General features: G+C 40.5%; 1 protein-coding gene across 3 annotated transcripts in view; it reads left to right on the forward strand.

The window, feature by feature from the left end:
- Window positions 1-27,897, forward strand: part of LOC110260233 (uncharacterized) — a 748,649-nt gene that overhangs the window by 622,743 nt on the left and 98,009 nt on the right. For 2 of the 3 annotated variants that reach the window (XM_085021828.1, XM_085021826.1), the window contains one exon: window positions 14,743-14,956. In XM_085021828.1, the coding sequence (XP_084877954.1) occupies window positions 14,861-14,956 (96 nt within the window). In that variant the 5' untranslated portion in view covers window positions 14,743-14,860. Of the gene's footprint in view, window positions 1-13,927; window positions 14,074-14,742; window positions 14,957-27,897 lie in introns of all 3 variants that reach the window. The other variant, XM_085021827.1, reaches the window with a different exon arrangement.

Here is a 27,897-nt window from a genome sequence, read left to right on the forward strand (position 1 = left end):
TTCTTCTTTAACTCTCACATTCAATCAGGTGCTTCTTTCATGATTGTTACGCAGTTCCCCCTTCTTATCCCCTCAGCCCCCACACTAGTTCATAGCCTCCTTAGTCTCTGCCTGGTCTACTAGGAAGACTACTCCATTGATCTTTCTGCCTTCACCCACTCCAATCCATCCTACACACACGGCTACCAGATTAATCAACCTGATACACAGCCCTGATTTCCTTGTCCGCCCCCAGTTATAAAACTTTAAAATACCTCACTGTCTTTGGAATTAAGCACAAACACTTCACCCTGCCACTCAGGTAACTTGACAATTGAAATTCATCTATTGAGAACTTTAACCCATATATTGAGATTTATGAACCACTGCTATCTATCGTCCAACTGTGATAGGAAAGAAATCCAGAAAGGTCCAGAATTGGGCTCTTGCCTAGAAGTTCAGGCATGCATATTATTCATGGGTAGTGGTGTGGAAATGTCAAGCGGTGGCCCAAAGGCAAAGAGGGTTGTCCAAGACAAGACCTGTCAGTTGTGTAGTTCTTTCTACAGCTCATTACTCCGAAAATAGTAGATGGTCCATGAATTCTTGCTAAGCTGCTTGCTTTGACTGCATTTTAAGCCAGGATGTTACATTTGGACAAATCTCAATCAAAGAGCAGATGTTTTCTTATGCTTTTATAAATCAATGTGGCTTATTATGCTCAGCTTTCTGTTAATATACACTCTGTTACAAATACATTCCCCAGGCTAGGACTCAGCTATATTTGTGCTGGAGAGGAACAACTTTCACTGCAGCCAGATGAATAACAGCAATCCTTTTTCCTTTCATCTCTCAACTAACAATTCATGCATACGTCCATGAAAAGGCTGAGGAGTTAAGTTGGTTTAGTGATCAGTTAGTTATACTGTTGGATATTTAGACTCCCGTAAAGGTGATTCCAATATAAAACAAAAATAACAACAATAATAATAATTTCCCAGGATTGTAAGTGTTCTGCACTATGAAAAATTCTTTCACAGCCTTTCAGACTTTTCTCCCAAAAAACTAGTTTTTGACTTAGGCAAAGAAGGTACGGTGGAGGGATTGGCAAACTTCTTCTATAAAGGGCTAAATAATAAATATTTTAGGCTTGTGGATCATACAGTCTCTGCCTCAACTGCTTACCTCTACCTTTGGAGCACAAAAGCAACTGTAGATAATATGTAAAGATACGGAGTTCCCATCGTGGCGCAGTGGAAATAAATCCGACTAGGAACCATGAGGACACAGATTCGATCCCTGGCCTCACTCAGTGGGTTGAGGCTCCGGTGCTGCTGTGAGCTGTGGTGTAGGTCGCAGACACTGCTCAGACACTGCGTTGCTATGGCTCTGGTGTAGGCCGGCAGTAACAGCTCCAATTAGACCCCTAGCCTAGGAACCTCCATATGCCATGGGTGTGGCTCTAAAAGGACAAAAAAAAAAGATGGATAGATGATTGATAGATAGATGATAGATAGATAGATAGATGATAGATAGATAGATAGATAGATAGATAGATAAAGTGTGTCTGTGTTCCCAAAAAATGTTGTTTGTGGATGCTGAAATTTGAATTTCGTATGTCACAAAATATCATCCTTCTTTTGACTTTCTATTCTACCACCTAAGACTGCAAAAAAAAACATATTCCTAATGTATGGGCCATATCAAAAGAGGTGGACTGGATGTTGCCCATGGACCACAGTTTGTCAACACTTGGTTGTAGTGCTTTCCCCAGTCCACAAATGAGCTTCTGTAGCTCAAACGTTGAAATGGCTTGTGTCTGAAATCACTCGAAATGGCACCACAACTGCTAGTGAAGGTGTAGGCCATGTCAGCTGACCCGAGGCGAGAAGCCTTACCACAGAGCAGTGCGTCCCATTCGTGCAAGCAAGGAACATGGAGAAGCGTGTCTGAAATAATACCAAAGAATCACAAAATTTTGTCCTCCTCAAAGGGTTCATAGGTGCTCTGTGACATCCTCCCCAAAACCAAATGCAAAGATGATGTGTAAGTTTTTATTGAAAAAGGCTCTCTCCTTGATCAAACTTTAGTAGAGCTGCTCTAAATGCTCTGCTCAACTAAACTTCTTTCTTGGCCTGCAGCCCTTGGCCTGCCATGCCCGGTTTTAGCAAAAAAAAAAAAAAAAAAAAAAACTGAAGGTTGTGCTTATTCTGTTCCTAGGACCCAGCCTGTCTTCTTGTCAGGACGATGCTCCTGGGGAGGGCAAACTCACAGACCCATGCCCTACAAAGCGACTAGGAGTGGTCAAGCCACAAATGGCCCATATCCCTGACTTTGGCCAGAAGCCCTTCCCCTTATGGTGACCACCCTGGTGATGGAAAGTGAGCACTTATGAGGACAGCAGCAGAAGTGACAGGTGAACATCAGGTGGGATGACAGAGATGGTGGCCAGCAGAGGAGACTAGGAGAAGTAGGATTCAAGCATCACTGTGAACCTGAAGGGGTCCCCAAGACAGGTTCATAATCAGATGCTACACTATATTTTGAAAATACGGCTTGGTAATATGGAGAATGCACCAATATTTTTTAATGGTGGGTTTAAATCAACAAAAACAGGACTGTTTTTCCATTTGCAGCAACATAGGTAGACCTAGAAATTATTATACTAAGTGAAGTTAGACAGTGAAAGGCAAACATCATATGACACACTTATATATGGAATCTTAAAAAAAAAAAAGGGAGTACGAGATGAACTTATTAGCAGAACATAAACAGACTCACAGACTTTGAAAACAAACTTAGGGTTACCAAAGGGAAAAGGTGGGGCAGGGGAGAAATAGGGGGTTGGGGATTGGCATATGCACAATGAGGTATATGGAATGATGGACCAATGAGGACCTGCTTTATAGCACAGGGAACTCTACCCTGTATTCTGTGATAATCTATGTGGGAAAATAATCTGAAAGAGAATGGATGTGTGTATATGCATAACTGAAGCACTTTGTTGTAGATCAGAAATTATCACACCATTGTAAATCAACTATACTTCCATAAGTCTTCAAAAAATTTAAAAAATAGGAGTTCCCGTGGTGGCGCAGTGGTTAACGAATCCGACTAGGAACCATGAGGTTGCGGGTTCGATCCCTGGCCTTGCTCAGTGGGTTAAGGATCCAGCATTGCAGTGAGCTGTGGTGTAGGTAGCAGACGCGACTCAGATCCCGCGCTGCTGCAGCTACAGCTCCGACTGGATCCCTAGCCTGGGAACCTCCATGTGCCACAGGAGCGGCAAAAAATAAATAAATAAATAAATAGAGACACTGCTCAGTTATTTGGAGGGTGAAGGGGCTGCATAGACTGTGGATACACTGCAAAGAATACAAAGAATTAGTTCTTTGAGACATTTGTTGTTTGGTCCCCAGTTTACTACCATTTATGGGCACGGAATTATTGTCAGAGTTGCAAGTAGTCAGATCACCAAGAAGACCGTCTAGATTATCCAAGTCTCCAGAACCTTCCTCATTTATTTCTGCCTTAATTTTGGAGCCTTTTTCTGGACTCAAGCTAAGAATGGGGCAGCTGCTGCCCTGACTCATTTTGTGATCAATTCCTTCCACTTTGGTGTTTTCCACAAGCAGCCTTCCCTAGACTGTGCTGTCTGTCAGCTTTTTGTGTTTGAAGTAATCCACTCACCTGGTCATGGCAAGTTTATGCCAAGCAGCCTGGGTATACGTGTTTAAAGGTCAGGAAATGAGTTCTAGCCAGTAAAGAGCTGAGTGATACCCAGTGGCCTGCATGAGGACAATCCTCAGGACATTACTCCATAGAGTCTGATAATATTATTTTAATAAGGAAAAATGCTTGAACATGTTGAGAGCTTCAATGAGTGAATTTGGGTGTCAGGGCAGTGTGCATTTGCATGTGCGTGTGCGTGTGTGTCTGTGTTTACACGTGTCTAGGAGTAGGGAAGATTGGAAGTGGTACCGAAGTCTTTCTCTTGGCCATGTCCACAATGTCCTCTAAATTAACCTTGGGCTTGTTTTAATGTATGTCCCTCTGAACCTGACTGCTATGAAACCTTGAGAAAACTGAGGCAGTTGCTAGAATCTCCCAGCCTTCTATTTCTAGCTTAGATCTCACAGGAGATTGCTTTTCCCTTGTGTTGACCCTTAGTCCCTTCTCTTGGTCAGAGTTTTGTCCTTGACCTTTGTCTGCCTCCAGTAGGATTTGGATCCAAAGCCCATTCTCCTCCAGACCCACCTCTCACCCTAGGTTGCAGAAAGGGCTAGATGGAGTTCCCTTCCCTCCACTGCATACAGTTCCCTCCTCAGCTAAGATGTAGCCACCTTCTCCTTTTAGGTAACTTGCATTTGAACTTTCTTGTCCACAACTTATACTATATTAGTCTCTAAGGGCAGACACCAGTTTTGGGGGGTTTTTTCAGGTACACGCTACTATTATTATAAACATTCAGTGAGTAAATATACAAATATGCTTTCAATTGCATTGGACTTATGTTCCCCAATCAGTTTGATAAGTTTCCAGTGATGCTTACAGAATAAAGGAAAATCTGATAATCTACCTGCCTGAAGGAAAATTTAAGGTGTAGCTAGGAGGTCAACAGAGAGGCCTTTAGAGTGTATGTATGTGGATTCAATCACAGGGTAACTAATCTGCATTTTAATAACCACAGTATAAATAGAATTACTCTCCTTCCTAATAATTTTATCCCCCAGACCCTACTGTGTGTCCTTACTAAAGGACTTATGTATATACATTCTCTATCCATTCATTCATATTAGTGGTCATTTAAATTTTTTCACTATTCCAGCACTTCTTATGGGATGCTCAAATAACTTCAACAAACTCTATTGAACTGAAATGATAATAATGATCACACTAGGGTAAGAATGTACACAATATAGAAAAGAAATGCTTCCTAATTGAAGAAGTAGCAAATAAGGAATGCAGATTTTAAGTGACATGTAGACTCTAAATCAAAGTGACATCCTAAAAGGAGCAGGAGAGGGGACCCTGCCGGTCCTGGGATGACTGTGGCTGATATGAGAAGCCATGCTATGCAGCCCAGCAACTGCTGCTGTCTTTGGGGGAACCAATTTCGGATTTGCTTCAGTAGCTGTAATTTAAGAGTAAGGCATTGGGATTTGCAGCAGAGCACTCCATGCACCTATAACCAAGGAAATTTCTCTCCACAATGCAGAAACTTTGGGCTCCGGCCATAGTTATTATATTCTCCATCATCTTTTTGCAATTAGAGGAAGAAAGCCAAGTAGGAGAAAATGATCACCAACCAGCCCTACCTGAAAATGAGCAGCTCCAAGCCCCCATGTGAGCTTTCTGAGTGCAACTCCCTGGAGAGGGACCCATAACTGGGCATTTGCAAGCGCTGATTGAAGCTCATTATCGCCAAAGAGGTTCTGTAGTTCAATTTTATCCGCCCCATTTCACAGATGGCCACATTAAGGACCAGTGAGGTTACAGAGTTGGCATGGTCTCCCAGAGACTGAATTTCAAGGTCCTTGAACTGTAGATCAAGGTCTGTCCTTTTCACACCAGAAGCTATTTTCTCTCTCTCATCAAAACATTTTGAGAGCATCAGAGCCAGGTAAAAAAGTTGTAGTATGAGTCTTAGGGCTCTGAATAAAAGCTCTGCAGAATCCACATGAGATTTGGTAGTGAGCACTTCCTGTCGAACTCTTGAAAATAGATTTGTGCCTCTGACTAGCTCTGGATAGGACTCTGCCTTCCTTCTCCTCTGCAATCCTTTACATTTCCCTGGTGTACCTCATATCTAATTAACATTTTCTGTGGCTCTGACCATTTTAACCCTCCTCTCCATTATTCTAGTCTCCCCATGATGAAAGAGGGGAGAATTTCTTGGCAGTCCTACCTAGAAATGTGTTGAGTGTTGTTCAGAGCAACAAGGCAGGGATTTGGGCATTGTTCTGTCTGTTTGCACAATGATGATGACAAACAGAATTCTATTAAGAATGTCACATCATTGGCTCTTCTGAGTTACCTACAAAATGAGGTTCCAACCCCACCAGGTCGTTTGAAGGACAAATGGTATCATAAAGGATTTAGCAGCACATCTGATGCACACTAGGCATCTGTCAAGGTTACCTATTATTATTTACTGCATCTTTAGTGCCGTATGGTTGAAAAGAGCATAACGTTAGAGTTAATCCAGACACTGAGTTCCAGTTGTGTGCCTACCATTGGGTGCTCCTTCGTGTAATTCCAAAAGACCGCCTTCCTCTCCCTAACATGGGTACCTATGCTTGTTCTGTCTTCTCAAATTTAGAGGAAGGCTCAAATATGCTGGTCATTTTCAAGTACATTTTAAACATTAAAAACCTACACATGCAAGTACGAGTAATGATTTTAGTCATTCTTGCCATTAAGTCACTGCTATGTGATAACAGTGAGTTCATCCCCTTCATATTGTGTGAGTCATGGTTGAATAATGTGGCAAACTCTGGAGTCAGACGGAATGGATTTCCATCTCAGTCCTACCGCTGATTGGCTCTGAGGCCTTGGGAAAGTCATAAACCTCTCAGAACCTTGATTTCTACCTATGTTCAGTGGGGCTAATAAAGCCTATTGTGATAGAGGTTCCTAGAACGGCTGGCTTAGGCTGAAGCTGAGACATTCCAGACTGTATCTCTGTTTTCTCTCTACATCCTCTATTTGCCTGAGACACAGAGAAATCTTGAATGCAGTCTGTAACTGGGGTTTAACTCTTCACAGCTACGATTCTCTGATTGGATTGGTATGGATGGAAGTCAGATTATAGAGAAAGAATATTGTACCCCTTAGAGGCACTCTCTCTGATTGGATTGGTATGGATGGAAGTCAGATTATAGAGAAAGAATATTGTACCCCTTAGAGACAAAAATCTTAGTAGGTGAGGAAGAACCACTAAAAAAAAAAAAAGACTTAAGATATCCTTTATTATCCTGAAATGAAATTCAGAGATAGTAGGGCTGATCTACATAATGTTTTTTAAAATCAATACAGTGGCTTAACTATAATACGAAGGAGAAATAAAAAGAAAAATCATGTATAGTAAAATCATTTGCACTTCATAAAGTAACAGCTGGGAGGTGATAACACTAGGATGTTACATGAAAGAATCAAAAGCTCATACCTTTATTTAGAAGCTATATTGCTACAATACAGCTGACCCACAAGTCTGTAATATCGGCAATGCACACACCACACGTGGGGTTACCACTGGTGATGTCATTTTCTCAAGTAAACAAATCATGATGATGTTCTGAACAAGACAAAATGTGATGTTCTCTCAACTCATGCAGTTGAATTATAACTCATGCTGAAGTCTTAGAAAATTCAGTGTATGTTAAAAGTGTGCAAAGAAGGTATTATGCTGGCCAAAAAAAAAAAAATTAGTTGCTAGGCTTAGATAATGATAAATAAGCTTTCTACATCTAATAAATGTCTAGATGGGCTTTCAAAAGTTAGATAGACATGGGACAATTCGTTTGGTGCAGGACTGTAATTCATATCACAAGGTTTCCAGTATTTTTTGCCCCAATCCACTAAGAGCTTCCCTAATCATTGTAATAACCAAAACAGTCCCATAAATTTCAAAAACACTCTTTATTAGGGGGTGGGACCATACCTGTTGAGAATGATTACTCTCACAAGTCAGTACACTCTTGACAAAATCATAAAACTGCTGTAATCAAGGAGCTTGATAACCTGTCCTTCCTCTGTGTTCCTGTTTCATCTTAAAACCCTAGACCACTCTCCTTCTGTCTGTCTTTACCTTTTTTTTTTCTTTTTTGTCTTTTTAGGGCCACACCTGTGGCATATGGATGTTCCCAGGCTAGGGGTCTAATCAGAGCTGCAGCTGCCAGCCTACACCACAGCCACAGCAATGCCAGATCCAAACTGTGTCTGCGATCTACACCACAGCTCTCGGCAACGCCAGATCCTTAACCCACTGAACAAGGCCAGGGATCGAACCCGTGTCCTCATGGATACTAGTCAGACTCATTACCCACTGAGCCACGATGGGAACTCCTTGGTCTCTACTTTTAAAATTATCTTTTTAGATTATTCTCTGACCACAATGAGGTCATATTGAGCAAAAATACTATGCCTTTCTGAGTTGTGCATTCACCATGATCTGTGGGTATCAGAACCCAATTCATAAGTAATTTTAGTCCCATTTCACAGAGAAGAAGACTGAGCAAACCAATGCAGGTAACTCACCCAAGGTCATGCCACAACCTGTCTGCAGGGATTGACTACCGTTTGTATCTCTCACAAACCCCTTTCCCTCCCACTTCCCTCATATACATATGACTTCATTAGCCTTTCAAGAAGGAGTGAGTGGAACAGCAGGTAAAACCCCAATCACTCTGTTTGGCTCTTAGTCAGTGTGTCTGGTAAGAAATCACTGGTGGAGGAGGAGACTCCGCAAATGGCTTTCCATTCCTCCACGCTGTTGCCCTCCATCATCTGCGTGGTTAATTGCAACCTTGCTCTTAGAGAACTGCTGGCCACCACTAAGGCTGCTGCTCCACTGAGTGCATATCCATCATCAAAGCTGCTTAAGAGTTGGCGTGGGTAGGGAGCACACCCAGATGTGATAAAGCAGGGTCGAGCCACAGACTCATTCAGCCAGGGGACAAGCCGTGCGCCATGCTTCCTGTCTCCCTCCTTTGCAGAGATGTGGCAGGGAGTGTAATAAAAAGTAATGATGTGGAAGAAAGCATGCTGTTGCCTTCCAAGGGTCAAGTCAGTACAATTTGTGCAAGGTCCTGACATTTTCACTCTTTTTCAGGACAGAAATACTGAACTAAAAGAATACCATGTCAAAGGGGGGAAAGAAAGACAGAGACCAGGGTCACTTCAAACACTTTAAAATAGATCTCGGACAAAGCATCCCAATATATCATGAGGATTGCCTTACAGAGCAGGAAAGGAAGTTTGTAGGCACTGCCGCAGAGCTCTACCTCTCTGAGTGACCATGGACTTGCTCTTCTTCATGACTGTGGGCCATTCTCGTGAGCAGCTATACATCACCTCTCACTTTTACAAAAGCCATTTTCTAATGGGGCAGGTGGGTTCTTGCTAATTCTGATAAAGAGACCTATTACTTCATGAAGTGATCCAAAGGACCGAATCTGTGTTTTCAGAAGGAGAAAAGGCATAGGCCCACGTGGGAACACAGACTATAGGTAAAGATGGCAATTTGTAAAAACATGTTCAGAGTTTCCAAATGTCTGATGTTTCCCTGAGATAGAGTGGAACTTTGCATCCTCCAAGTTGCAATAATTATTGCTGGGACCTCCTTGGATAGAAAAAGGGTCTTTTAAAGTCTTGACTGCAGGGTTTATTTAGATATTATCACACAGCTGGTGACCTAAGAGCCAATAGAACATGCTATTTGCAACCTTAGAAAATAATCTCTTCATTTGTTTCCATAACTACACAGACACCTACTTTATAAGGTTATTGGCAGGATTTCATAGGTCACAAGTGTCTAACATGTGGATAGAATTATGTAGTGACCACAAGAAGAGCTAAGACACCATCAAAGGCTGACATAAGGAGAGACAGAATCGAAATACAGTTGGAAGGGGGGTGCCCTTCGTGGCTCAGTGGTTAACAAACCTGACTAGTATCCATGAGGACGCAGGTTCAATCCCTGGCCTCATTCAGTGGGTAAAGGAGCCATCGTTGTTGTGAGCTGTGGTTTATGTCACAGACACAGCTCAGATCCAGCATTGCTGTGACTGTGGGCATGGGCTGGGGACTGCAGCACCGATTCGTCCCCTAGCCTGGGAACTTCCAAATGTCTCAGGTGCTGCCCTAAAAAGAAAAAAAAAAAAAAAGTTACAGCTTTAGGCATTTTCATTTGAGGAGTACAAAGCACCCTTACCCACACCAAAAACCTCCCTAATTGGAATTGTCATTATCAGTGATTATGTTAATACTCTACATTTGCTTAGTGACTTCAGGTTTATAAAGCCCTCATTGTATTTACCGAAGTATAGTTGATTTACAATGGTGTGTGAATTCCTGCTGTACACCAAGGTTATACAAGTATGTACATTCATTTTTATATTCTTTTCCATTACGGTTTATCAGAGGATATTGAATTTAGTTCCCTGTGCTATACAGTAGGACCTTGCTGTTTATCCATTCTATACATCATCGTTTGCATCTGCTAACCCCAAACTCCCAATCCATCCCTTCCCTACCTCTCTCCCCCTGGGCAACCGCAAGTCTGTTCTCTACATCTGTGAGTCTGTTTCATAAATAAGTTTCATTTGGGTGATATTTTAGATTCTACATATAACTGATATCACATGATATTACAAAGCCTTCGTTTTAATCATATTTAACCCACTCTAAAATTCTGTGAAGCTACCTAATATGATACTACTAGGTAAAAGTCTCCAGTCTTTTAAATTAAGATATACGTTTCTAAAAGCCTCCTTTTAAAATTTTCAGTAAGGTCAACACCGGTGGGAATTTACTACGACTATAAAGGCAGCACATTATGATCAAGATTTTTTTTCTTACTTTTTACCACTTTTTTATGATCAAGATTTATTTCTCTTTTTGCCATGCTTCTGTTCATCCTATAAAAGAAACGAAACTGAGATTGTTTTTTAATCCCATAGGGAACATTGCAAGGGTAATGATCTTGGAATAGCACAGTCTTATTTTTAGCAATGAACATTATGTTTTTAGGTGAAGATGTATTGCATTCACTCATTCAGCAAATAACTTGTTGAGCACCCATGCCAGGCACTTTGCCAGGCAGTAGAGACACACTGGTCAGCATTTTTGTCCAAATATCTACAATATAGTGAGTCATCCTACTAAACCAAACAGAAAAAGAAAGTTAGGACAAAGAAGGTTGGACTGTTTTAAAGACATTCAAAATAATCCCAATCAGCAGCATCTAGTGATAAATGAGGCAGTTCAGCAGAAGGAGAGGAAGCACAAAGTGTTACCACAATAGGTATATAAAGATGCATTTTGGACAGTTATGGCAATTAAAGCATTTGAAATAAAATGCTAGGGATGTAGGAGGAGAACATGAGGAAAGAAAATGTCTTGATGTTTTCTAGTCTTCACCCACCCCCAAAGGGCCCACCCCCCTCCCCCGGCCCAACCCCTCAACCCAGCCATCTGATCCTTGTCCCAATAATCATCATTCACTGGCCTTCTGACTTCGCATCAGATGAACACGTTCAATCAGTTCTCTCCATCCTGGTCAATCGCACGGAACATAGGCAGTATGAGCACCCTTGGGAGAGAACGATCTGCCAAGGTCACAGGAGCCCTAAAGGTCTGTGGCCAGCACATCCATCCTCAGATCCTGATCCTTTTGACTTCTCACTTAGCCAGAAAGCTAGGGAGTGACCATATCCTGTACCTTCCAAGGTCATTCTACCTGTTGGACTTGGGAATTAATGCCAGTCACCCAGAAACTGCCAATTCACCTTCCTCAGAAGGGCTCTCAGTTCTGAACTTCCTGAACTACCTTAGGCCCAGAAGCATTTTTATAAATATTATTTATATCTCATTCCCTTTATTTAGGGGGGAACTGGGGAAGGGAGCTTGAGCTTTGGATCAAATCCAGGACAGGCCACTTATTAGCCTTCTAAGCTTATTCACCCAGCTGAGCCTTGATCTGCTCATTTATAAGGCAGAGAAAACGCTGCTGACCACCTGCTATGTCCCAGGTACATCCTCCCTGCCATATTTGTACTGAGGGATTGACCTGTGTCCTTCGCAAGTGATGTTTTTGCATTTATCTGGGGAAAGACGGAAGCACACAGGAGTGACTGTCATGGTGAGAGGATAGGGAACTTGTGAACAGTCATCAAATTGCTCCTGGAGGGGGCCGCCTGTTCTAATTCTGAGCCGCTAAGCCCAGCTAGCTCCAGCATCAGCCCCAAAGCCCAGAGGAAATAGCCAGGATCAAGTCTAAAATTGCTCTTTCTTTCACGTCTCTCCCAACATGCCCAGCCTCGGAGAGGGAACTTCACCACGTCTCCCTCTGATCCTGCCCTTCCATGGCTCATGAGACATGTTTCTTTTCTCCTCTCCATTCCTAAGACTTTCTCATACGCCATCATCTGTCACAGGAATGTTAACAGCTCAGAGTAAACCAGCTTTAATTCTAAGGATTATTTTCCTCTATCGGCTTGAAAAAAAAAAAAAAAGGAAAAAGGCAGGGAAAATTCTGCTGTCTCTCCTTCAAGAAGGGTAAATACTAGGGGCACGAAGAGACAGTGTGGGAGACCTTGGGACAATTGGCTGCAAAGATCTGCAAGCTCAGGTTCACATTAGTGTCCAAATGTTAAATAAACAAACAGATGGCTTGTCTCGTGGATGTTGATTCATTTCTCAGCTCTGCATTGGCCGTGTTTGAAAAGAACTGCCACTGACAGCTGAGTATATGCCATGCTCCTTCCCACAGAGGCCTGCAGTCCGCTCACCTCGGTCAGGCACTCCAACCCAGTTCTTCAAAGATGCAGTGGGAGTGGGTGGCCTCTTCTCAAAATTTCCGCGGTCTAACAGATACTGCCTGTTTATCCACAGTAAGACTGCACTAGCTGCCAGCACATCAAACCTCTTCACTTTGGCCTGAAATGCATATTAACCCAGGCTGGCTGTGTTTGTCATTTCCAAGTAGCTAGAAACCTAACTTAGCAACAGGGGTCTCTGATTAATACCAAACAGGCAAGGCTTTATTTGATTAAATAAAGCTAATTTGTTGGATAGGTGGAAATCTCTCAAATATAGGCTGGAGACAGGAGGTGAGCTTGGCGGAGAGACAAATGGAAATAGTCTTTCGTGACTTTACGATAGAGCATTTCAGCTCTCCTACATTCAGGCAGTAAAACGTACCTTCAGAAAACCCTAGAGGGAAAGCACTAGTGCCTTCCTAAGGGGGAAGAGTGAAGTTAATGGTCCAAACTACCACCCTCCTGCATGCCTGAAAAGGTCAAATTGTGGCTTCATCTAAGGCTGGGCAGGCTTCCAATCAGGCTGCTGAAAGGATGAAATTCTGCTTTTTCTAGAAGAAAGAGGACGAAGAAAGGAATAGCGTCAGTGGGGAATTTCATTCCTGGCAGGCCACGAAGTGTTAAATCCCCTCTTGGTTCCTCCGCCTCATATTTGTTTCCTGCATCTTGTTGATGGAGCCAGAAGGAGCAGAAGCAGAAACAGCAGGCAGTTACCAGCTGGTGCTGAGGTGGCGTGAGCCCTTCCCAACACAAGGTGGCAGCACGAGGCCGCGTTTGAAGCAAAGGCCCGCCCTGAGGGCGGCCCTCCCCCACCCCCACCCCAAGAGGTTTAGATTCCCCTTGAATTTTAACCAATGGTACTACATCCTTTGTCTTCAGAAGGACAGAAATAGATTTCTTCCTCCCCTCTAATTGATTTTAAGTTTCCTTTTGTTCAAGCTCTGCTAAAAAGAAGAGAGAGTCCTATTTCAAGGGTTGACCTGCTTGAAACTCCTATTAAGTGGGCCAAATAATTATACCCCAAAGACAAGCCTGTGCTCTGAAAACCACTCAGCATTCTCAGGAGCGATGTCTGTGTTCCGTTCACCCGCTGACGGGCCGCCAGGGAACAAGCATCTCCCTTGGGGAGGTTTTAGCTTCCTAGTCCAAACCAAATTGTTTGTTGAACAAGAATCACCTGCTTCTACCTTCCTCGCAGAACTTGGTGTATTTTAAAAGGTGATAAATTTGCCCTTTAGCTTCAAGGTCCTAGAACTATATACTCAATTACCTTTTTTTAAGTAACATCCTTTAATGAAGATACACAGCCTCAAATGTGTATTTGGTTATTTATTCAATAAATAAACAGTATTATTTACTGTTTTCATGGCCTTCCTTTCATACTAACTCCCTGTGGCTTATGACAGCAGCCTCCAGAACAATGAAGAACCCCTGAGCATGGCTCTCTCTGGCTTCCAGAACTTTGTGTGTGCAGTTACCCTCTGCCTAAAGCACTCCTGACCCATCTCTTCACTGCCTTCTCCAGTTCCCAGTTGAAGTGTCACCTCCTTTGGTAGGTATGTTAGTTGTCAAGGCCAAGTCCAAATGAGATGGCCCTCACATGGCTTCCATAACACCCTAAGCTTTCATCATTACAGTCCTTCTAACATTATGCAATAACTACAGGTTCATGAATTGGTATTCTACCCGCCTCCCCCACCAAAGAATATAAGCTCCTCAAAAGCAGTGTCTCCATCTGGCTTAGCTTACCCAACAGCCTACAGCATGAAGATGCTTAATCGATGCTTATGGAATTAAATAACTATAGGATTAAAAGCATACTAAAATTTGTGAACTTCCTTTCATTTTAAGAAAGATTTTATGTTGGTTAATCTCTGACTTAAATTTTTTATTCTTTTGTGTAATTTTAATTACATAAGCAATGTGATGCCTCTAATTACAAGCTCTAGAAAACTCTGTGGTGACCCTTGGCCATCTGTGGTGAATTAAGATCACGTGTGTTCTGGTGCTTTTTTTGAAAGATCCAATCTCCTTTCCTCTTGACATCTGCCTAGCCGTGACGTCAGCTAACTTTGCTAGTTGAAAACCACAGGCAGAGTTGCCAGACCATTTAAAATGCAATAAACTTTAAAAATTCGTAGTAATCAGGGACCAAGTCCCAATTTTGAGAGTTAAAAATTCTTAGCATCTGTATTTTGTACCCTGTTTTGCCAACATGAAGGACTCTTCCGTTCGCCTTCCTGAAGCAACTTTCCTTAAGAAGAAATGCCAGGCATGCTTGGATCTAGATAAATAAAGCCCACAGCATTGGGTTTGTGGGCCCTACAGATGGAGACGTGATGGGTAACGTCACCTGGATCCTGAGAACATGGACGTTGTATTGGCCACTCACCAAAGGCTTTGGTGCTTCTGGAGGATACACAGGCGACAACAAGGTAAATGGCTATGAGAACGAAAGGCTACAGGTACTGGCTCTGAGATTTGGTAACTCACCCGTAGCAGAGAGAGTGGTGACATGGAATGGGGGAATCTGACTCTGTGTGTGTGTGTGTGTGTGTGTGTGTGTGTGTGTGTTTTCGGCTTATAGCATCAGTGGGCTTGACAATTCAGCTGCCTGGTGAGTGATTGATGAAGGTTGGTTCGGTTCATTGTTTGTTGCTTTCCTATTGGAGCATCATTCTAAATCACATTCTGGTCTGAGATACAAAATATCCTCCCATTAAAAGGCTACAGAGAGGGGCCACCTGTTTACCACAGCCTTCTATTGGGTTTGAGTTGTGCTCACAAGTTCAAAAGTAGTGGGGTTGTCATGGCAGCCGTGGGAGTAGGGGGCCAGTCTCATTGCCATTGGATGCAAATACATCTGGAGTGAGCAGAGAGATAGGAAGAAAAAAGATCATTTTGCTATTTCCGGTATATTGTATTTTTCAATTTAAAAATCATGGTGAACTCTGAGGCAATTAAGAATCAAAGTTGCCTGGTGGAAGTGGTCGAACCATGAGACAGGACTAGGTGTGAGTATTTCTGTGCTAGCTTTGGGAGTCCTTGGGCAAAGCATTTATACTTTCAATTTCCTTATCAGTAAAACAGATAAATATGCATAGTTTATAAGATTTTAGTAGGGTTTTAAAAATAATGTATGTCCATGCTACAAATGGTTGAACCTTGAAAGCACCATGTTAAGTTTAAGAAGTCAGTCAACAAAAGGGCACAGTCTGCATGCTTTTCTTTATCTGCTCTATCCAGAATCAACAAATCACAGAGACAATGTAAATTAGTGTTTACTGGGGGCCAAAATGTTGGGGGAAGTGGAAAATGACTACTCGTGGGTATGAGGTTTCTTTTGAAGATAACAAAAATAATCTAAAATTAGATAGCGAAGAAAGTTACACAGCTCATGAATATACTAAAAAAAAAATCACTGAATAGTACCCTTGTAAAAAGTGAATACAATGGTATGCGAATTATATTTCAATAAAACTGTTGTTTAAAAACTCTTTGCAACATTAGGAAAAATATGGTGTAAGTCATATTTGGATGTGGCACATAGTAGGTATTCACAAATATTTTTAATTCCTCTTTTTTCATTTTCTATTATTTTGATCGAGGCATAGATGACATATAACATATTAGTTTCAGGCATATGACATAATGATTCATTGTTTGTATACATGGTGAAATGATCACAAGTCTAGTGAACATCCATCACCTTATCTATTACTTTTTTTCTTATGATTTGAGAGCTACTCTTCTAGCAAGTTTCAAGTATGCAATTCAGCACTATTTACTATAGTCACTACACTGTATATTACATCCCCTGACTTATTTATTTTATAACTGAAAGTTTGTACCTTTTAACTCCCTTCACCCATTTTGTCCACTCCCTATCCTGGCATCTGACAAGCACCAATCAATTTTCTGAATCTACAGGCTTGTTTTTCTGTGTGTTTGTTTAGGGAGCGTGTTTGTTGAGATTACCCACATAAGTGAGATAATATGTTAATTATCTCTCTAGGTCTGATTTATTTCACTAAGCATAATGTCCTCCCTCACCCAGGTTCATCCATGTTCTCAAAAAATGGCAAGATTCCATCCTTTTCATGACTGTATAATATTTCATTGTATATGTAGATATATAAAACACATTTTCTTTATCCATTCGTCCATCACTGGACACTTAGGTTATTTCCGTATCTTGGCTATTGTAAATAATTCTGTAATGAACGTGGAAGTGCATATCTGTTTTTAAATGAGTATTTGGTGGGGTTTTTTTTTGTTTGTTTGTTTGTTTGTTTTGGATAAATGCCCAGAAGTGGAATTACTGGATCATATGGTAATTCTATTTTTTTTTTTTTTGGTCTTTTTGTCTTTTTAGGGCCACACCCATGGCATATGGAGGTTCCCAGGCTAGGGATCTAATTGGAGCTACAGCTACTGGCCTACACCACAGCTCACAGCAACACCAGATCCTTAGCCCACTGTGCTGCGCCAAGCCAGGGATCGAACCTGCAACCTCATGGTTCCTAGTCAGATTCATTTCTGCTGCACCACGACGGGAACTCCTCTATTTTTTTTATTTTTTAAGAACCTATGTACTCTTTTCCGTATTGGCAGTACCAATTTACATTCCCATCAACAGTGCATCTTGAGAGTTCCCTTTGTTCTACATCTTCCCTAACACTTGTTATTTCTTATCTTTTTGATAATAGGCATTCTAGCAAGTGTAAGGTGATACTTCATTATGGTTTTGATTTGCATTTCCTAATAATCAGGGATGTTGAGCATCTATCTTTTCATGTGTCTGTTGCCCATTTATATGTTTTCTTTGTAAAAATGTCTACTTGATCTTTTTTTCCTATTGAGTTATAAAGGTTCTTAATATATTTTGGATAATAACCTCTTATCAGATATATGATTTGCAATATTTTCTCCTATTCAATGGATTGTCTTTTCATTTGGTTGATGGTTTTCCTTACTGTACAGAAACTTTTAGTTTGATATAGTCCCATTTGTTTTTGCTGCTTTTGCTTTTGGTGTCAGCTTCAAAAAAAAAAAAAAAGAAAAAGTCACCAAGACCTATGTAAAAGAGATTATTAACTATGTTTTCTTCTGGGAGTTTTATGGTTTCAGGTTTTATGTTCATGTCTTAATCCATTTTGAGTTAATTTTAATATATGGTGTAAGATAGTGTTTCACTTTCATTAATTTGCATGTGGCTGACCAGTTTTCCCACCACTATTTATTAAAGAGATTGTCCTTTCCCCATTGTATATGCTTATTAGCGCCTTTGTTATAAATTATTTGACCATCTATGTGTGGGTTTATTTCTAGGCTCTCTGTTCTAGTCCATGTATTTGCTTTTATACCAATACCATATTGTTTATATTATGACAGCTTTGTAATATAGTTTGAAATCAGGGGGCATAATGTCTCCAGCTTTTGTTCTTCTTTCTCAAGATCATTTTGGCTTCTTAGAGTCTTCCATTAGTTCAAATTTTAGGATTTTTTTTGTTGTATTTTTGTAAAAATACTATTGGAATTTTCATAGTTTGCATTGAATCAGTAGATTGCTTTGAGTAGTATGGACATTTTAATAATAGTAATTGTTTTAATCCACTTTTCCAGACATATGCCAGTCTCCTCTCATTTCATGACTTATTCTGACCACCTGATCTAGGATGACTTCCTGGTGTTTCTCTATTCTTGCAATTCCCACTTACTCTCACAAATGCAATTAGGTCCTCTCTCTGCTAAGAAGTATCTCCCCACTTTTGAAGCCCACAGTGATTCCCCATTTTTGAAAGCCTACCCCCGAGGATCTGTATCCAAAGACCATGACTTCTGAAATCAAAATCACAACTAAATTAACATGAATTATGCTAAGGTCTCCAAAAAAGGCTGCCTACTAACTGGAAGTATAAACTATACATTGTTATTCTCCAATTATTTCCTGTGTGTAGGCATATTCTTCCCAACCAAAAATAAGTAAATAAGCTACTCCAAGGAAGCTTCATGCTATATGATGATTTGATGCCCTAAAGGTTCCTTATACAATCATGGGCAGAAAAGAAACACTCTGTATGTTAATTGTATAGAGTAGGCCACTCTGTAAATGGACTAATACCCCCCAAAATCTATCATGTAACCTATTCCTAGTTTCAGCAGCCTTATCATAAGAACAGAGTTGGACCTAAGAATCTGAGAGGTTCTAGGCTTCTGCCTCTTCCTGTACCAGGAGGACTTTGGGGCTAGCACTTTAATAGGGATCCAGTGTTACCCAGAGGGAATACTCTAAGGGCTTTAAAAGCAAGGAATGAAACAGCACTGGATTCCATGGATCCAGACCAGAGGGCACCTGAAAATAACTTTCCCCATCACTGCCCCACCTCATATATCCATGTGTGTGAGAGGCTGCAGAATCCTTTCTGATTTAGGCATTGGCCAAAGAACCCTGCCTGTTAGTGGGTTAGTCACTTTATTCAGCTACAGTTTCTGAGCACTCAGTCAAAGGAAGATGCAAAGTGTTCTGACCAGGGTCCTAGATAGCTCACAAATTAAAAATCTTAAGGCTTTCTGCAGTTCCCCAAGCAAAACCAGAAAAGCTGAAAGATAACTGGGACGATTAATACATTTATCGGCACTAGGACATTGTTATTTTATTGCTGGTATCAGAGTGACATCGTTTTTCACTGAGACACCATAATTGTCTTTGAATGTCATAAAAGGTGAAATTCATTCTCATGGAAATTGAAGAGAACACTGGGAAGCTTCAGTCAAAAGGGGACTAAATGATACAGATGATAAAATGTACTGGCTTTAAATTTCTGTCCATAAACCAGGAGTGAAACTACCGAGAATTAGGCTTGAGATGAAGACTGTAATAACCTGAAATTAGTTTAGGCATCACTCTAATCTCATCTTTTCATGGTGTAGAACTATTCATTGGGAAATCTGTTTTCCTTCATTGGCCAATATTTCAGCTGTCTACTTCCCAAATGAAAATACTAAACATGGCAGGAGATGAAGATACTCACTGAGCTCTATCTTATTGGAGATGGCAGAAGCAACTCACTTCTCACTAAAGCACACAAGACCGAAGATTTAAAGCAACCAATATGTAAAAGTCCTTTGCTCAAAATATTTAGGCTCTGCCCTGCAGAGCTGTCAGAAATTCATAAGGACGAATCCTAGAATCCGTCACATGTAGGCTGAGATGATGAAGCCTGGACAAGTGTTTAGGAATTCCTCACTGTTATGTTATATGTCAAAGTTCCTTCCTCCTCCAACCCCACCTCAACATGAGCCCCATTGGAAACCCCTTCTGCTGCCAAGAGCCTTAGAAAACCTTTACATTATTAATTTTTCCGTGGATTCATTGTGTTTTGGAAGCCTCACAAGAAGCTGAGTGCAGAGTCTGAGGGCAATAAAACAGTCAGAACAAATGGCAGACCTTTCAGCTTGGCACTGCGGAATGGAGTGTGCATCTGTGCATTCCTCTCCATGCGGCTGAAAGGCTGGAATCTTCTCAGATCGGGTCCTCGGTTTATGTTACTCAAGCAAATGGTCTTGCAGTTACTCTATGGGAGAAATCCCTTTAAAAGAAAAGCAATGTTATGGGGCAGTGGTTCTCAGTTTCCATGGACCTAGATATCACTTGGGAGTCTTACTAAATGCATAGTAAGTATTCATGTTGATTCATGAGGTTTGTGTGCAGAGTCTAAGACTCTGCAGTCTTAACAATCTCCCAGGTGATGCCAATGATGCAGGTCCATGGATCACACTCTGTGTTGAGGCATTAACTCAGCACTGGGTTAGCTCACTCTATACCAGACCAGGCTTTCTGCGATATTTGCCCTTGACCTAAACAATACAAATTTGAAATTAATCCAACTCACAATGTTTTTGAAAACCATATCTGTTTAATTTCCATTGGGGGCCAATATTTGCTAGGGAATAAAATAGGTTATCAATTAACCCAGGGAAAGAGGTGGGTGTATAAGGAATAATTCTTTGATCTTCTATGTAAGGATTTTTCATTCTCACTTTGAAATTATATATTTTGCTTCCTTGTTAAAAGCAGCTAATGCCAATTTTATTTTGTAGTTTTCTTAAAAAGCTCATCTTAGCTACATACAAATCAGCCCCAGAAATGGCACTAGAGCCATGTGCATTGTGCACAAGGATTAAACAGAATAAAGCTCTGCATGGCCTGTTTTATTTTGCTCACCCCAAAGAAATCTCATGTTCCATTCAAATGCATATGTCATTTGGGGTGATATTATATAGATATTCCAGTAATTAAACTCACTAAACTATGACCAGCTGGTATTAACCCTCTTGTTAGGTCACAAATTGCTTCCTTCTCTTGTATGAAAAGATATCTAAGAGCTCCTCTGTGTTCTGAATCACTTACAAGCTCTCAGGAAAATGACTTCAGAAGGCATGAGCTTGGCATGCAGCAGTGATCACAAAAGTGTGTGTGTGTGTACTGTCCATGGGAGAATGAACATACCAGGCTACCTGTGATAGGAAAAAACACAGTAAAATCTGAATTTCAAATGTTGGTGCAGAACTATTACTATCCCAACCTAAAGGGAACATCTTCCCCTGGGGCAGATTAAAAAGCAGTTTATATAAAAGACCTAGTCAGGTCCATAGAAGGTCAGGAGAAATCCAAAATCCATTAAAGATTGGTGTTGGAGATTGTTTTGCCTTGTACCCCAGACAGCACTTATGTGCATACTAGTCGATCAAGTATAGAAGAGCCAAAGGCAGAGTAAAATCGATGTATTCATTCAGCTAATAAGTACTGATGCTTGCCTTCTACTAAGAATACAGCCATTGCCACCAAGGGACCTCTTGGTTAGAGAATGTTGTTTAAGGCCTCAACAATGTCTTCTCCTGTCCTCAGCAGTTAAAGCTCAGTGGAGGCATGTGCTCAAGACAGTTGTGCCACGTGTCTGTATAGGGTTCATGGCACACCTTAATGTGGCCACACATGTCAAAAAAGATTCGTGAGCAAAGTAGCACTTGAGCTCCATACAATGTGTGGAGTAGAAGTAAAGCAGCAAAGCTGATAAGAAATACTTGCCCACTGGGATCGTTTTATCTATTAAGAAAGACAAAAATAAAAATGCATAATATAAAATGTATATGCATAAGTAAATAACATAATATATAACTATAAATAAAACACACACACAATAACATCTATGCAGATATACCAGCATTTTGGTATATCTTTCTTGCGAACAAGAAAACAAGTGTGCTGTCTCCTAAGGGAAACTGAAAGAATGAGTAAGTAAAGTGAAGGCAAGAACTCTATCTTATTCAGTCTTCTAGCCCCAAACCCATCACAGGGTCTGGTATACGATAGGTGATAGTTAACGTATAAATTTTCATTTACGCATTGAGTCCCAGGTCAGAAGTGAGAAGCTCCATGAGCATTTCTGGAATCAGTCCCCCCAACCTCCTCCCCCTCGCCCCCCCCCCCGTGCACCTCTAACTTGTCCATCTGCCTTTTCAGCTGCCACTGTCTGCCCTTTATCAGTGGCAGTTTCACGTTCTCTACAACCACACTCAAAGGTCCTGAGAGCTAAGAAAGATTTCTAATGCTTCCTCGGAGATCCCTTCAAACCGCAAGAGTCAGGTGCTGGCAGAGTAGTCACCATGACCAAATAACTTGCCACCTGTCATCTGAGAGCATTCAATTTGTTGTTTGTGGAAATTGTGCTGAAAAGTACAGAAAATGCAAAAAGAAAACAATTCTGGTCAACTGGGACAAAGAAGCTTAAGGTTAGAAAGGGTGTAGACCATCGACCATTCTCAAACATGACTGACAGGATAGCTTCATCTTTCTGCAGGGCAGTTTTACTACACCTATTACAAATCTAAATTCATGTACTTTTTAATATTTCCACTTCTAGGAATTTATTCTACAGCTATGACCATGTATGCAGTGATCTATGGACAAAGATATTCATTGCACCATTGTTCAGGGTAGCAAAATACTGAAAGTAGACTAACTGTGCCTTAGTGTAGGAAGGATTCCAAGAGCTCTGGAATGTGCATCTGGTAAAAGATGATGCAATCAAAAAAGGAAGGAAATGCATTCCAAGACACAGTGTTAAATTGAAGAGAAATCAGAGTACAAAACAGTAGATATCGATGGTTTTAAAGGAATGTATACAATACATAACTAATTATAGATGCAGAATCTTTTTTAAAAGATGTGCAATAGACTGGAAACAATAATTCCCTCCTGTAAGGGAAGCTTGGAGTGAAAAGAGAGTCTTAAATTATCATGAAGACTTTTCTGTATCATTTGCATAATTTTTACCGTGTATCCATATTGGCTTTTAAGATAAATTTTATGAAATTACCGTTTAGGAAAATAGAACACCTTAAGGGTATGTTGATAACACAGTAGGTACCAAATCCGGCTAAAAGCACCCCAGCAACACTCTACTCACTGTTTGCTAGCATTCTGCCTCAGGATGGCAGTCTGGTTCTTCCATATTTTCTTTCCCCAGCAAAAATGTAGTGTGGGTTTCCTCCAAGTGTTCTCTGGCTTCACCTCCAACTCTGGAATCCACAGTGAATTCAGTTATTAAGGAACTATTTCCCCAGAAAGAAGACTTTGGTTTTATTATATTTAATTCACCTGATCTTTTCCTTTCTTTCTCTCTCCTTTAAATTCTCACAACATAACCTTGCCTCTTCCACCACAAGATGCATGGTGGAGTTTCCTCCTTACCAGTTTGATGAGTAGTCAGCTTCTAGAGTCTTACCACAGCTAAGGAGTACCATTTAGATACCTACTTTAAATGCGTGTGCCTTGTTTTCTCATTATTCTAAGTGGTGTTTTTATTTTATTCCCTTCTTAACACCAATTCCTCTGGTTTTATATATTCTTTACCTATTATGGTATTTTTTTCTCAATAGAATGTTTTTTTTCCAACAAAATATTAGAGGACTATTCATAGAGTCCAGGCAGGCTTCTCTGGGTTAAGTGGGAAGTGGGGATGCTGGCCCACCTGCTTTCCTTTTCTTCCCACTGCCCACTTGCCCCTGACTCTCCCCCCTCTTCACCCCAACCCTACAGACTGAGGAAATATCACCAAAGCTGCCTAAGATTGCAGAGCAGAGTTTGAAAACCTCTATCTAGAGCGAGAAAGGTCAGCAATAGGGAAACTTAAGCTCAACTCAATATTGTCAGAACGAAGGCAAAGTTATGGTTCGACAGGGGAAGATACAGCTCTTGGATGTAGGTGTTCCAGTCTGAGCTACAATGAACACCTAAAAAACACTCTGTGCACCAGCCTCCCAGGACAACCACAGCACAAAGGGCAGCTGAACATATTTCTGCTTTCCAAAGACCTATCTTTTTTAAGAAAAAATAAAAAGGATTTTAACTTTTTATAACTCTAAGAGAATGTTACCAAAAAAAAAAATTAGACCTATGAAAACTGTTCTTCTTTATATTTAAAAAAAAAATTCGAATGGTGTGCTAGAAAGCTCCGTTTTTTGTTTTTTTCTAGAAAGCTTTGTTACTTTCAACCAGCTCTCCCTCTCTCATCCCAGGCAGAGACAGCCATGAGTTAAGACAACCATGGGTTCTATTCCTTCAATGCACCACCCTCTTCTAAGGCAAAAGATTTCACAGAAAGCACCAGGGCCTTGGAATCCAGACAGGCTCTGCTCCCAGCTTGGCCATGAACATGGACGTGCTGCTTGGCCATACTGTGCCTCATAAAACCAAGCTGATGTTTGTAAGCTGTATGGTGTCGCAGTTAACAGCATAGAGTCTGGAGCCAGGCAGTCCTAAATCCCATCCCCAGCACCTTCTAGGTGTGTTATTTTGGTCAAGTCTTAACCACCCATGCTCAGACTCCCCACCTATAAAGTAGGACAAATACTACTACCTACCTCATAGTGCTGTTATGAGGATTCCATGAGTTATTTTTGTAAAGCACTTAAGAAGTGCTGTGTAAGTATTTATTAAATATTGATGCATAGTAACATTATATAGTAACATGTAACTTATACTGAAAGCCAAAGAGGAACTGTAAGCTCAGAGGCTCAGGACTGGATGTAAGGTGTTTTAGAAATGGATGGCTTTCATAAGTTCTTCTCTCTTCTATGATGTGATATTATTTATTATTGTTCATGTACCTTCATTTTTAATTTTTTAAATACTTAAAAAATAAAACTTTCAGTATTAGATATGAAGTATTGGTCAAGTTCCTTAATCTTAGTGACTCTGTTTCTTGTCATAAAATTAGGGCAATAACCCCATTCATTGTTTGTTCCCTTCCTATCTCTTTATTTTTGGAAGGAAACGCTGTTTTTGAAGTAAATAGGACAACTAGCTATATGACCCTGGGAGGCCTGCAGTCTTTCTCACCCTATTTTCATCAGGATTGCACGAGAAGATCTCCGAAGTTCTTTTCAGCTGTGCAGCCAAGGCATGATATCTTGTTACCTTTTTTTAGCTTAGAAAAGCATAAATGTATTATTTTCTAGTTCTGTAGATTTGAAGTCCAACCCTGGTCTCACTGGGCTAAAATCAAGGTGATGACAGATCTGTGTTCCTTCTGAGAGGCTCTAGGGGAAAATGTGTTACTTACTTTTTCCAGCTTCTGGAGGCTGCTCGTGTTTCTTGCTTCTGATCTTAACATCTTCAAAATCAGTACTAGCTGTTCAAGCCCTTCTCACAGCATCTCACTCTGACCTCCTTTTATACTGTTTTTTTTTTAATCCCCTCTCATTTTATTTCTTTTAATAAAATGAGAGGTCAAATTCATATAATGTAAAATTAATCATTTTTAAATGAACAATCCAGTGATATTTCATGCGTTCGCAATATTATGCAATCACCATTTCTATCTCATTCCAAAACTTTTTGTCCCCCTCAAAGGAAATCCTGAGCAACTTATTGAGCAATTCCTCCCAAGTTTCTGCATGCCCTACTCTCTGCAACCATAAATCTGGTTTCTATCTCTTTGCATTTATCTATTCTGGATACGTCATGTAAATAGAATGGTGTAATATTTGATCCTTTTGTGCCTAACTTCTTTCAGTTAATATTTTTGAGGTTAATCCATGTATTACCATGGACAGTACTAATTCCTTTTTCTGGTTGAATAATATATCGTCACATGGCTATTCCACAATTCACTTACCCATTCTTGCATTGATGAACAGTGGGACTGGTTTTCCCTTTCAGCTATTGTGAATAATGCTGTTACAAAAATGCATGTGCATGATTTGAGTGTGTTCTTAATTCTTTTGGATACACACCAATGAATAGAATTGTAAGGTCACATGATAATTCTATGTTTTAACATTTAAGGAACCACCTAAATGTTTTCCACAGCAGCTGAGCCAAGTTACCCTTAATTTTAAAACATCTCCAGAGAGCTACACTCCCTCCCTTTCATGTAATCCCCCCCACTTCTGCTATTACCTCCCAGGATTGCAGGGGTTCCTCTGACAACTACCAAAGCAGGAAGCCCACCTAAAGAATGCTCTCCATGTGCAAAACTGCCAGAAATGCCTAGGAGACTGGCAAGGCTTTCTAAAGAGCTGCAGGCCTTTGGAAACTGATGAAGCTGCCCTATGCTGTCACAGACACCTGCTCAAAATATGGTAGGTGTTTTGTAAATGCGAGAAGTAGTGTAAGGTCAAGGGAGCCAGCTGGCTTTTAGAAGTTGAAAAGAAAAACAATTACGATTTCACAGTCTTTCTAAAGTATTTCTTCACATCAAACCTTTTATTCTTTTGGCAGCAGAATATTAACTGCCTGCTATGCACCTAGCATTATGCCCTGATTAAATATCATGATCGTTGTGAGCAGAGGACTCAGATCTAGCTAGGAAAGCAGATGGTAAGCAAATAACCGTGTTAGAATGTGACAAGAGCTAAGAATAGAGTTGGACAGAGTGTTGTAAGGGTGCACTAGATGGAGGAGATTATTGTGCCTAAGAAATTGTTTTAAAAGGCTGGATAGGATAAGAGATTTTCAGCTCCATCATGAAACATGAATAGGAATGTACTCATCAGAGATGGGCCAATGCCTGGAGTACTGTGATCAAAGGCCTGGGACTACACACTCGCAGGACACAGCTAAGGGAAACTTTTCTTTTTTTCTATTGTATTTTTAAAATTGTTTATTAAAGTATGGTTGATTTACAATATTCCTTCAATTTCTGCTGTACAGTGAAATGACCCAACTACTATACCTATATATAGATATATTGCTTTTTTAATGCTGTCTTCCATCATGTTCTAACACTAGAGACTGTACACCGTTCCCTGTGCTTTACAGTAGGACCCCATTACCCCATCTGTTCTAAATGTAATAGTTTGCATCCACCAACTCCAAACTCCCCATCCATCCCCTTCTTTCCTCCCCTCCCCCTGGCAAACACGAGTCTGTTCTCCATGTCTATCTGTTCCTTTTGTAGATAGGACCATCTGTGCCATATTCTAGATTCCAAAAATAAGTGATATCATATGGTATTTGTCTTTCTCTTTCTGACTTAGTGTGAGAATCTCTAGTTCCATCCACATTGCTGCAAATGGCATTATTTTGTCCTTTTCATGGCTGAGTAGTATTCCCTTGTATATATTACCACATCTTCTTAATCCATTCATGTATTTTTAATTGTATTTTATTTATTTGAATATAGTCAATTTACAATCTTGTGCCAGTTTCCACTGTAAGGGATCTTTAAATAATCAAGGAAATCTAAAAACAATAGACTGTGTGAAGTTGGGTATAAGAGGGTGAAACTGGAGAATAAATATTTTGCCTTATTACCAGGTGGAAATGAAGTACCGGGCCTTGCCAGGCTGAGACTGACCCCTTGGAAAGCAGCCCCCTCCTGACAATGGGAGTCCTCTGGGGTATCACTCACCCACCCTGGCTAAGCATTTACATCAAGAACATGCAACAATGTGTGACTCACTTCTGGGGGCACCATTTGGAGGATTTTAAGACCTCAGAATAGCATTTCTCCGTATTTCTAAATGCATTTGTCAAAACCCTAGAAAGTTCTATTGTATAGTATATAAGCACATAAGCCTTGCAAGAAAACAGCCCTGAGTGACTGCTTTTTCTCTCTAAGCATCAGTTTTCTTAGCTGTAAATGGGTCTTATGAAAATATGTGCCTTGTAAAGTGTTGAGAGGATTAATCAACCAAAATATGTATAAAGTTCTTAATACAGTACTGAGCTCACAGCAAGCATTTATACATATGACTTAAAAATATTCTTAATGAGACACTCTAGGGATCCAAACTGATTTGGTATCTAGGGAAAACTTCAGCTTTCTCTTATGAAACATTTGGATCAAGGGGTCAGTTAGAGCAA

Source organism: Sus scrofa, chromosome 4 (genome assembly GCF_054392235.1).
Source record: "Sus scrofa isolate SSC_HxYL_T2T_F1_AM1 chromosome 4, Sscrofa_HxYL_maternal_Yorkshire_Landrace_v2.0, whole genome shotgun sequence".
NCBI lineage: Eukaryota > Metazoa > Chordata > Mammalia > Artiodactyla > Suidae > Sus > Sus scrofa.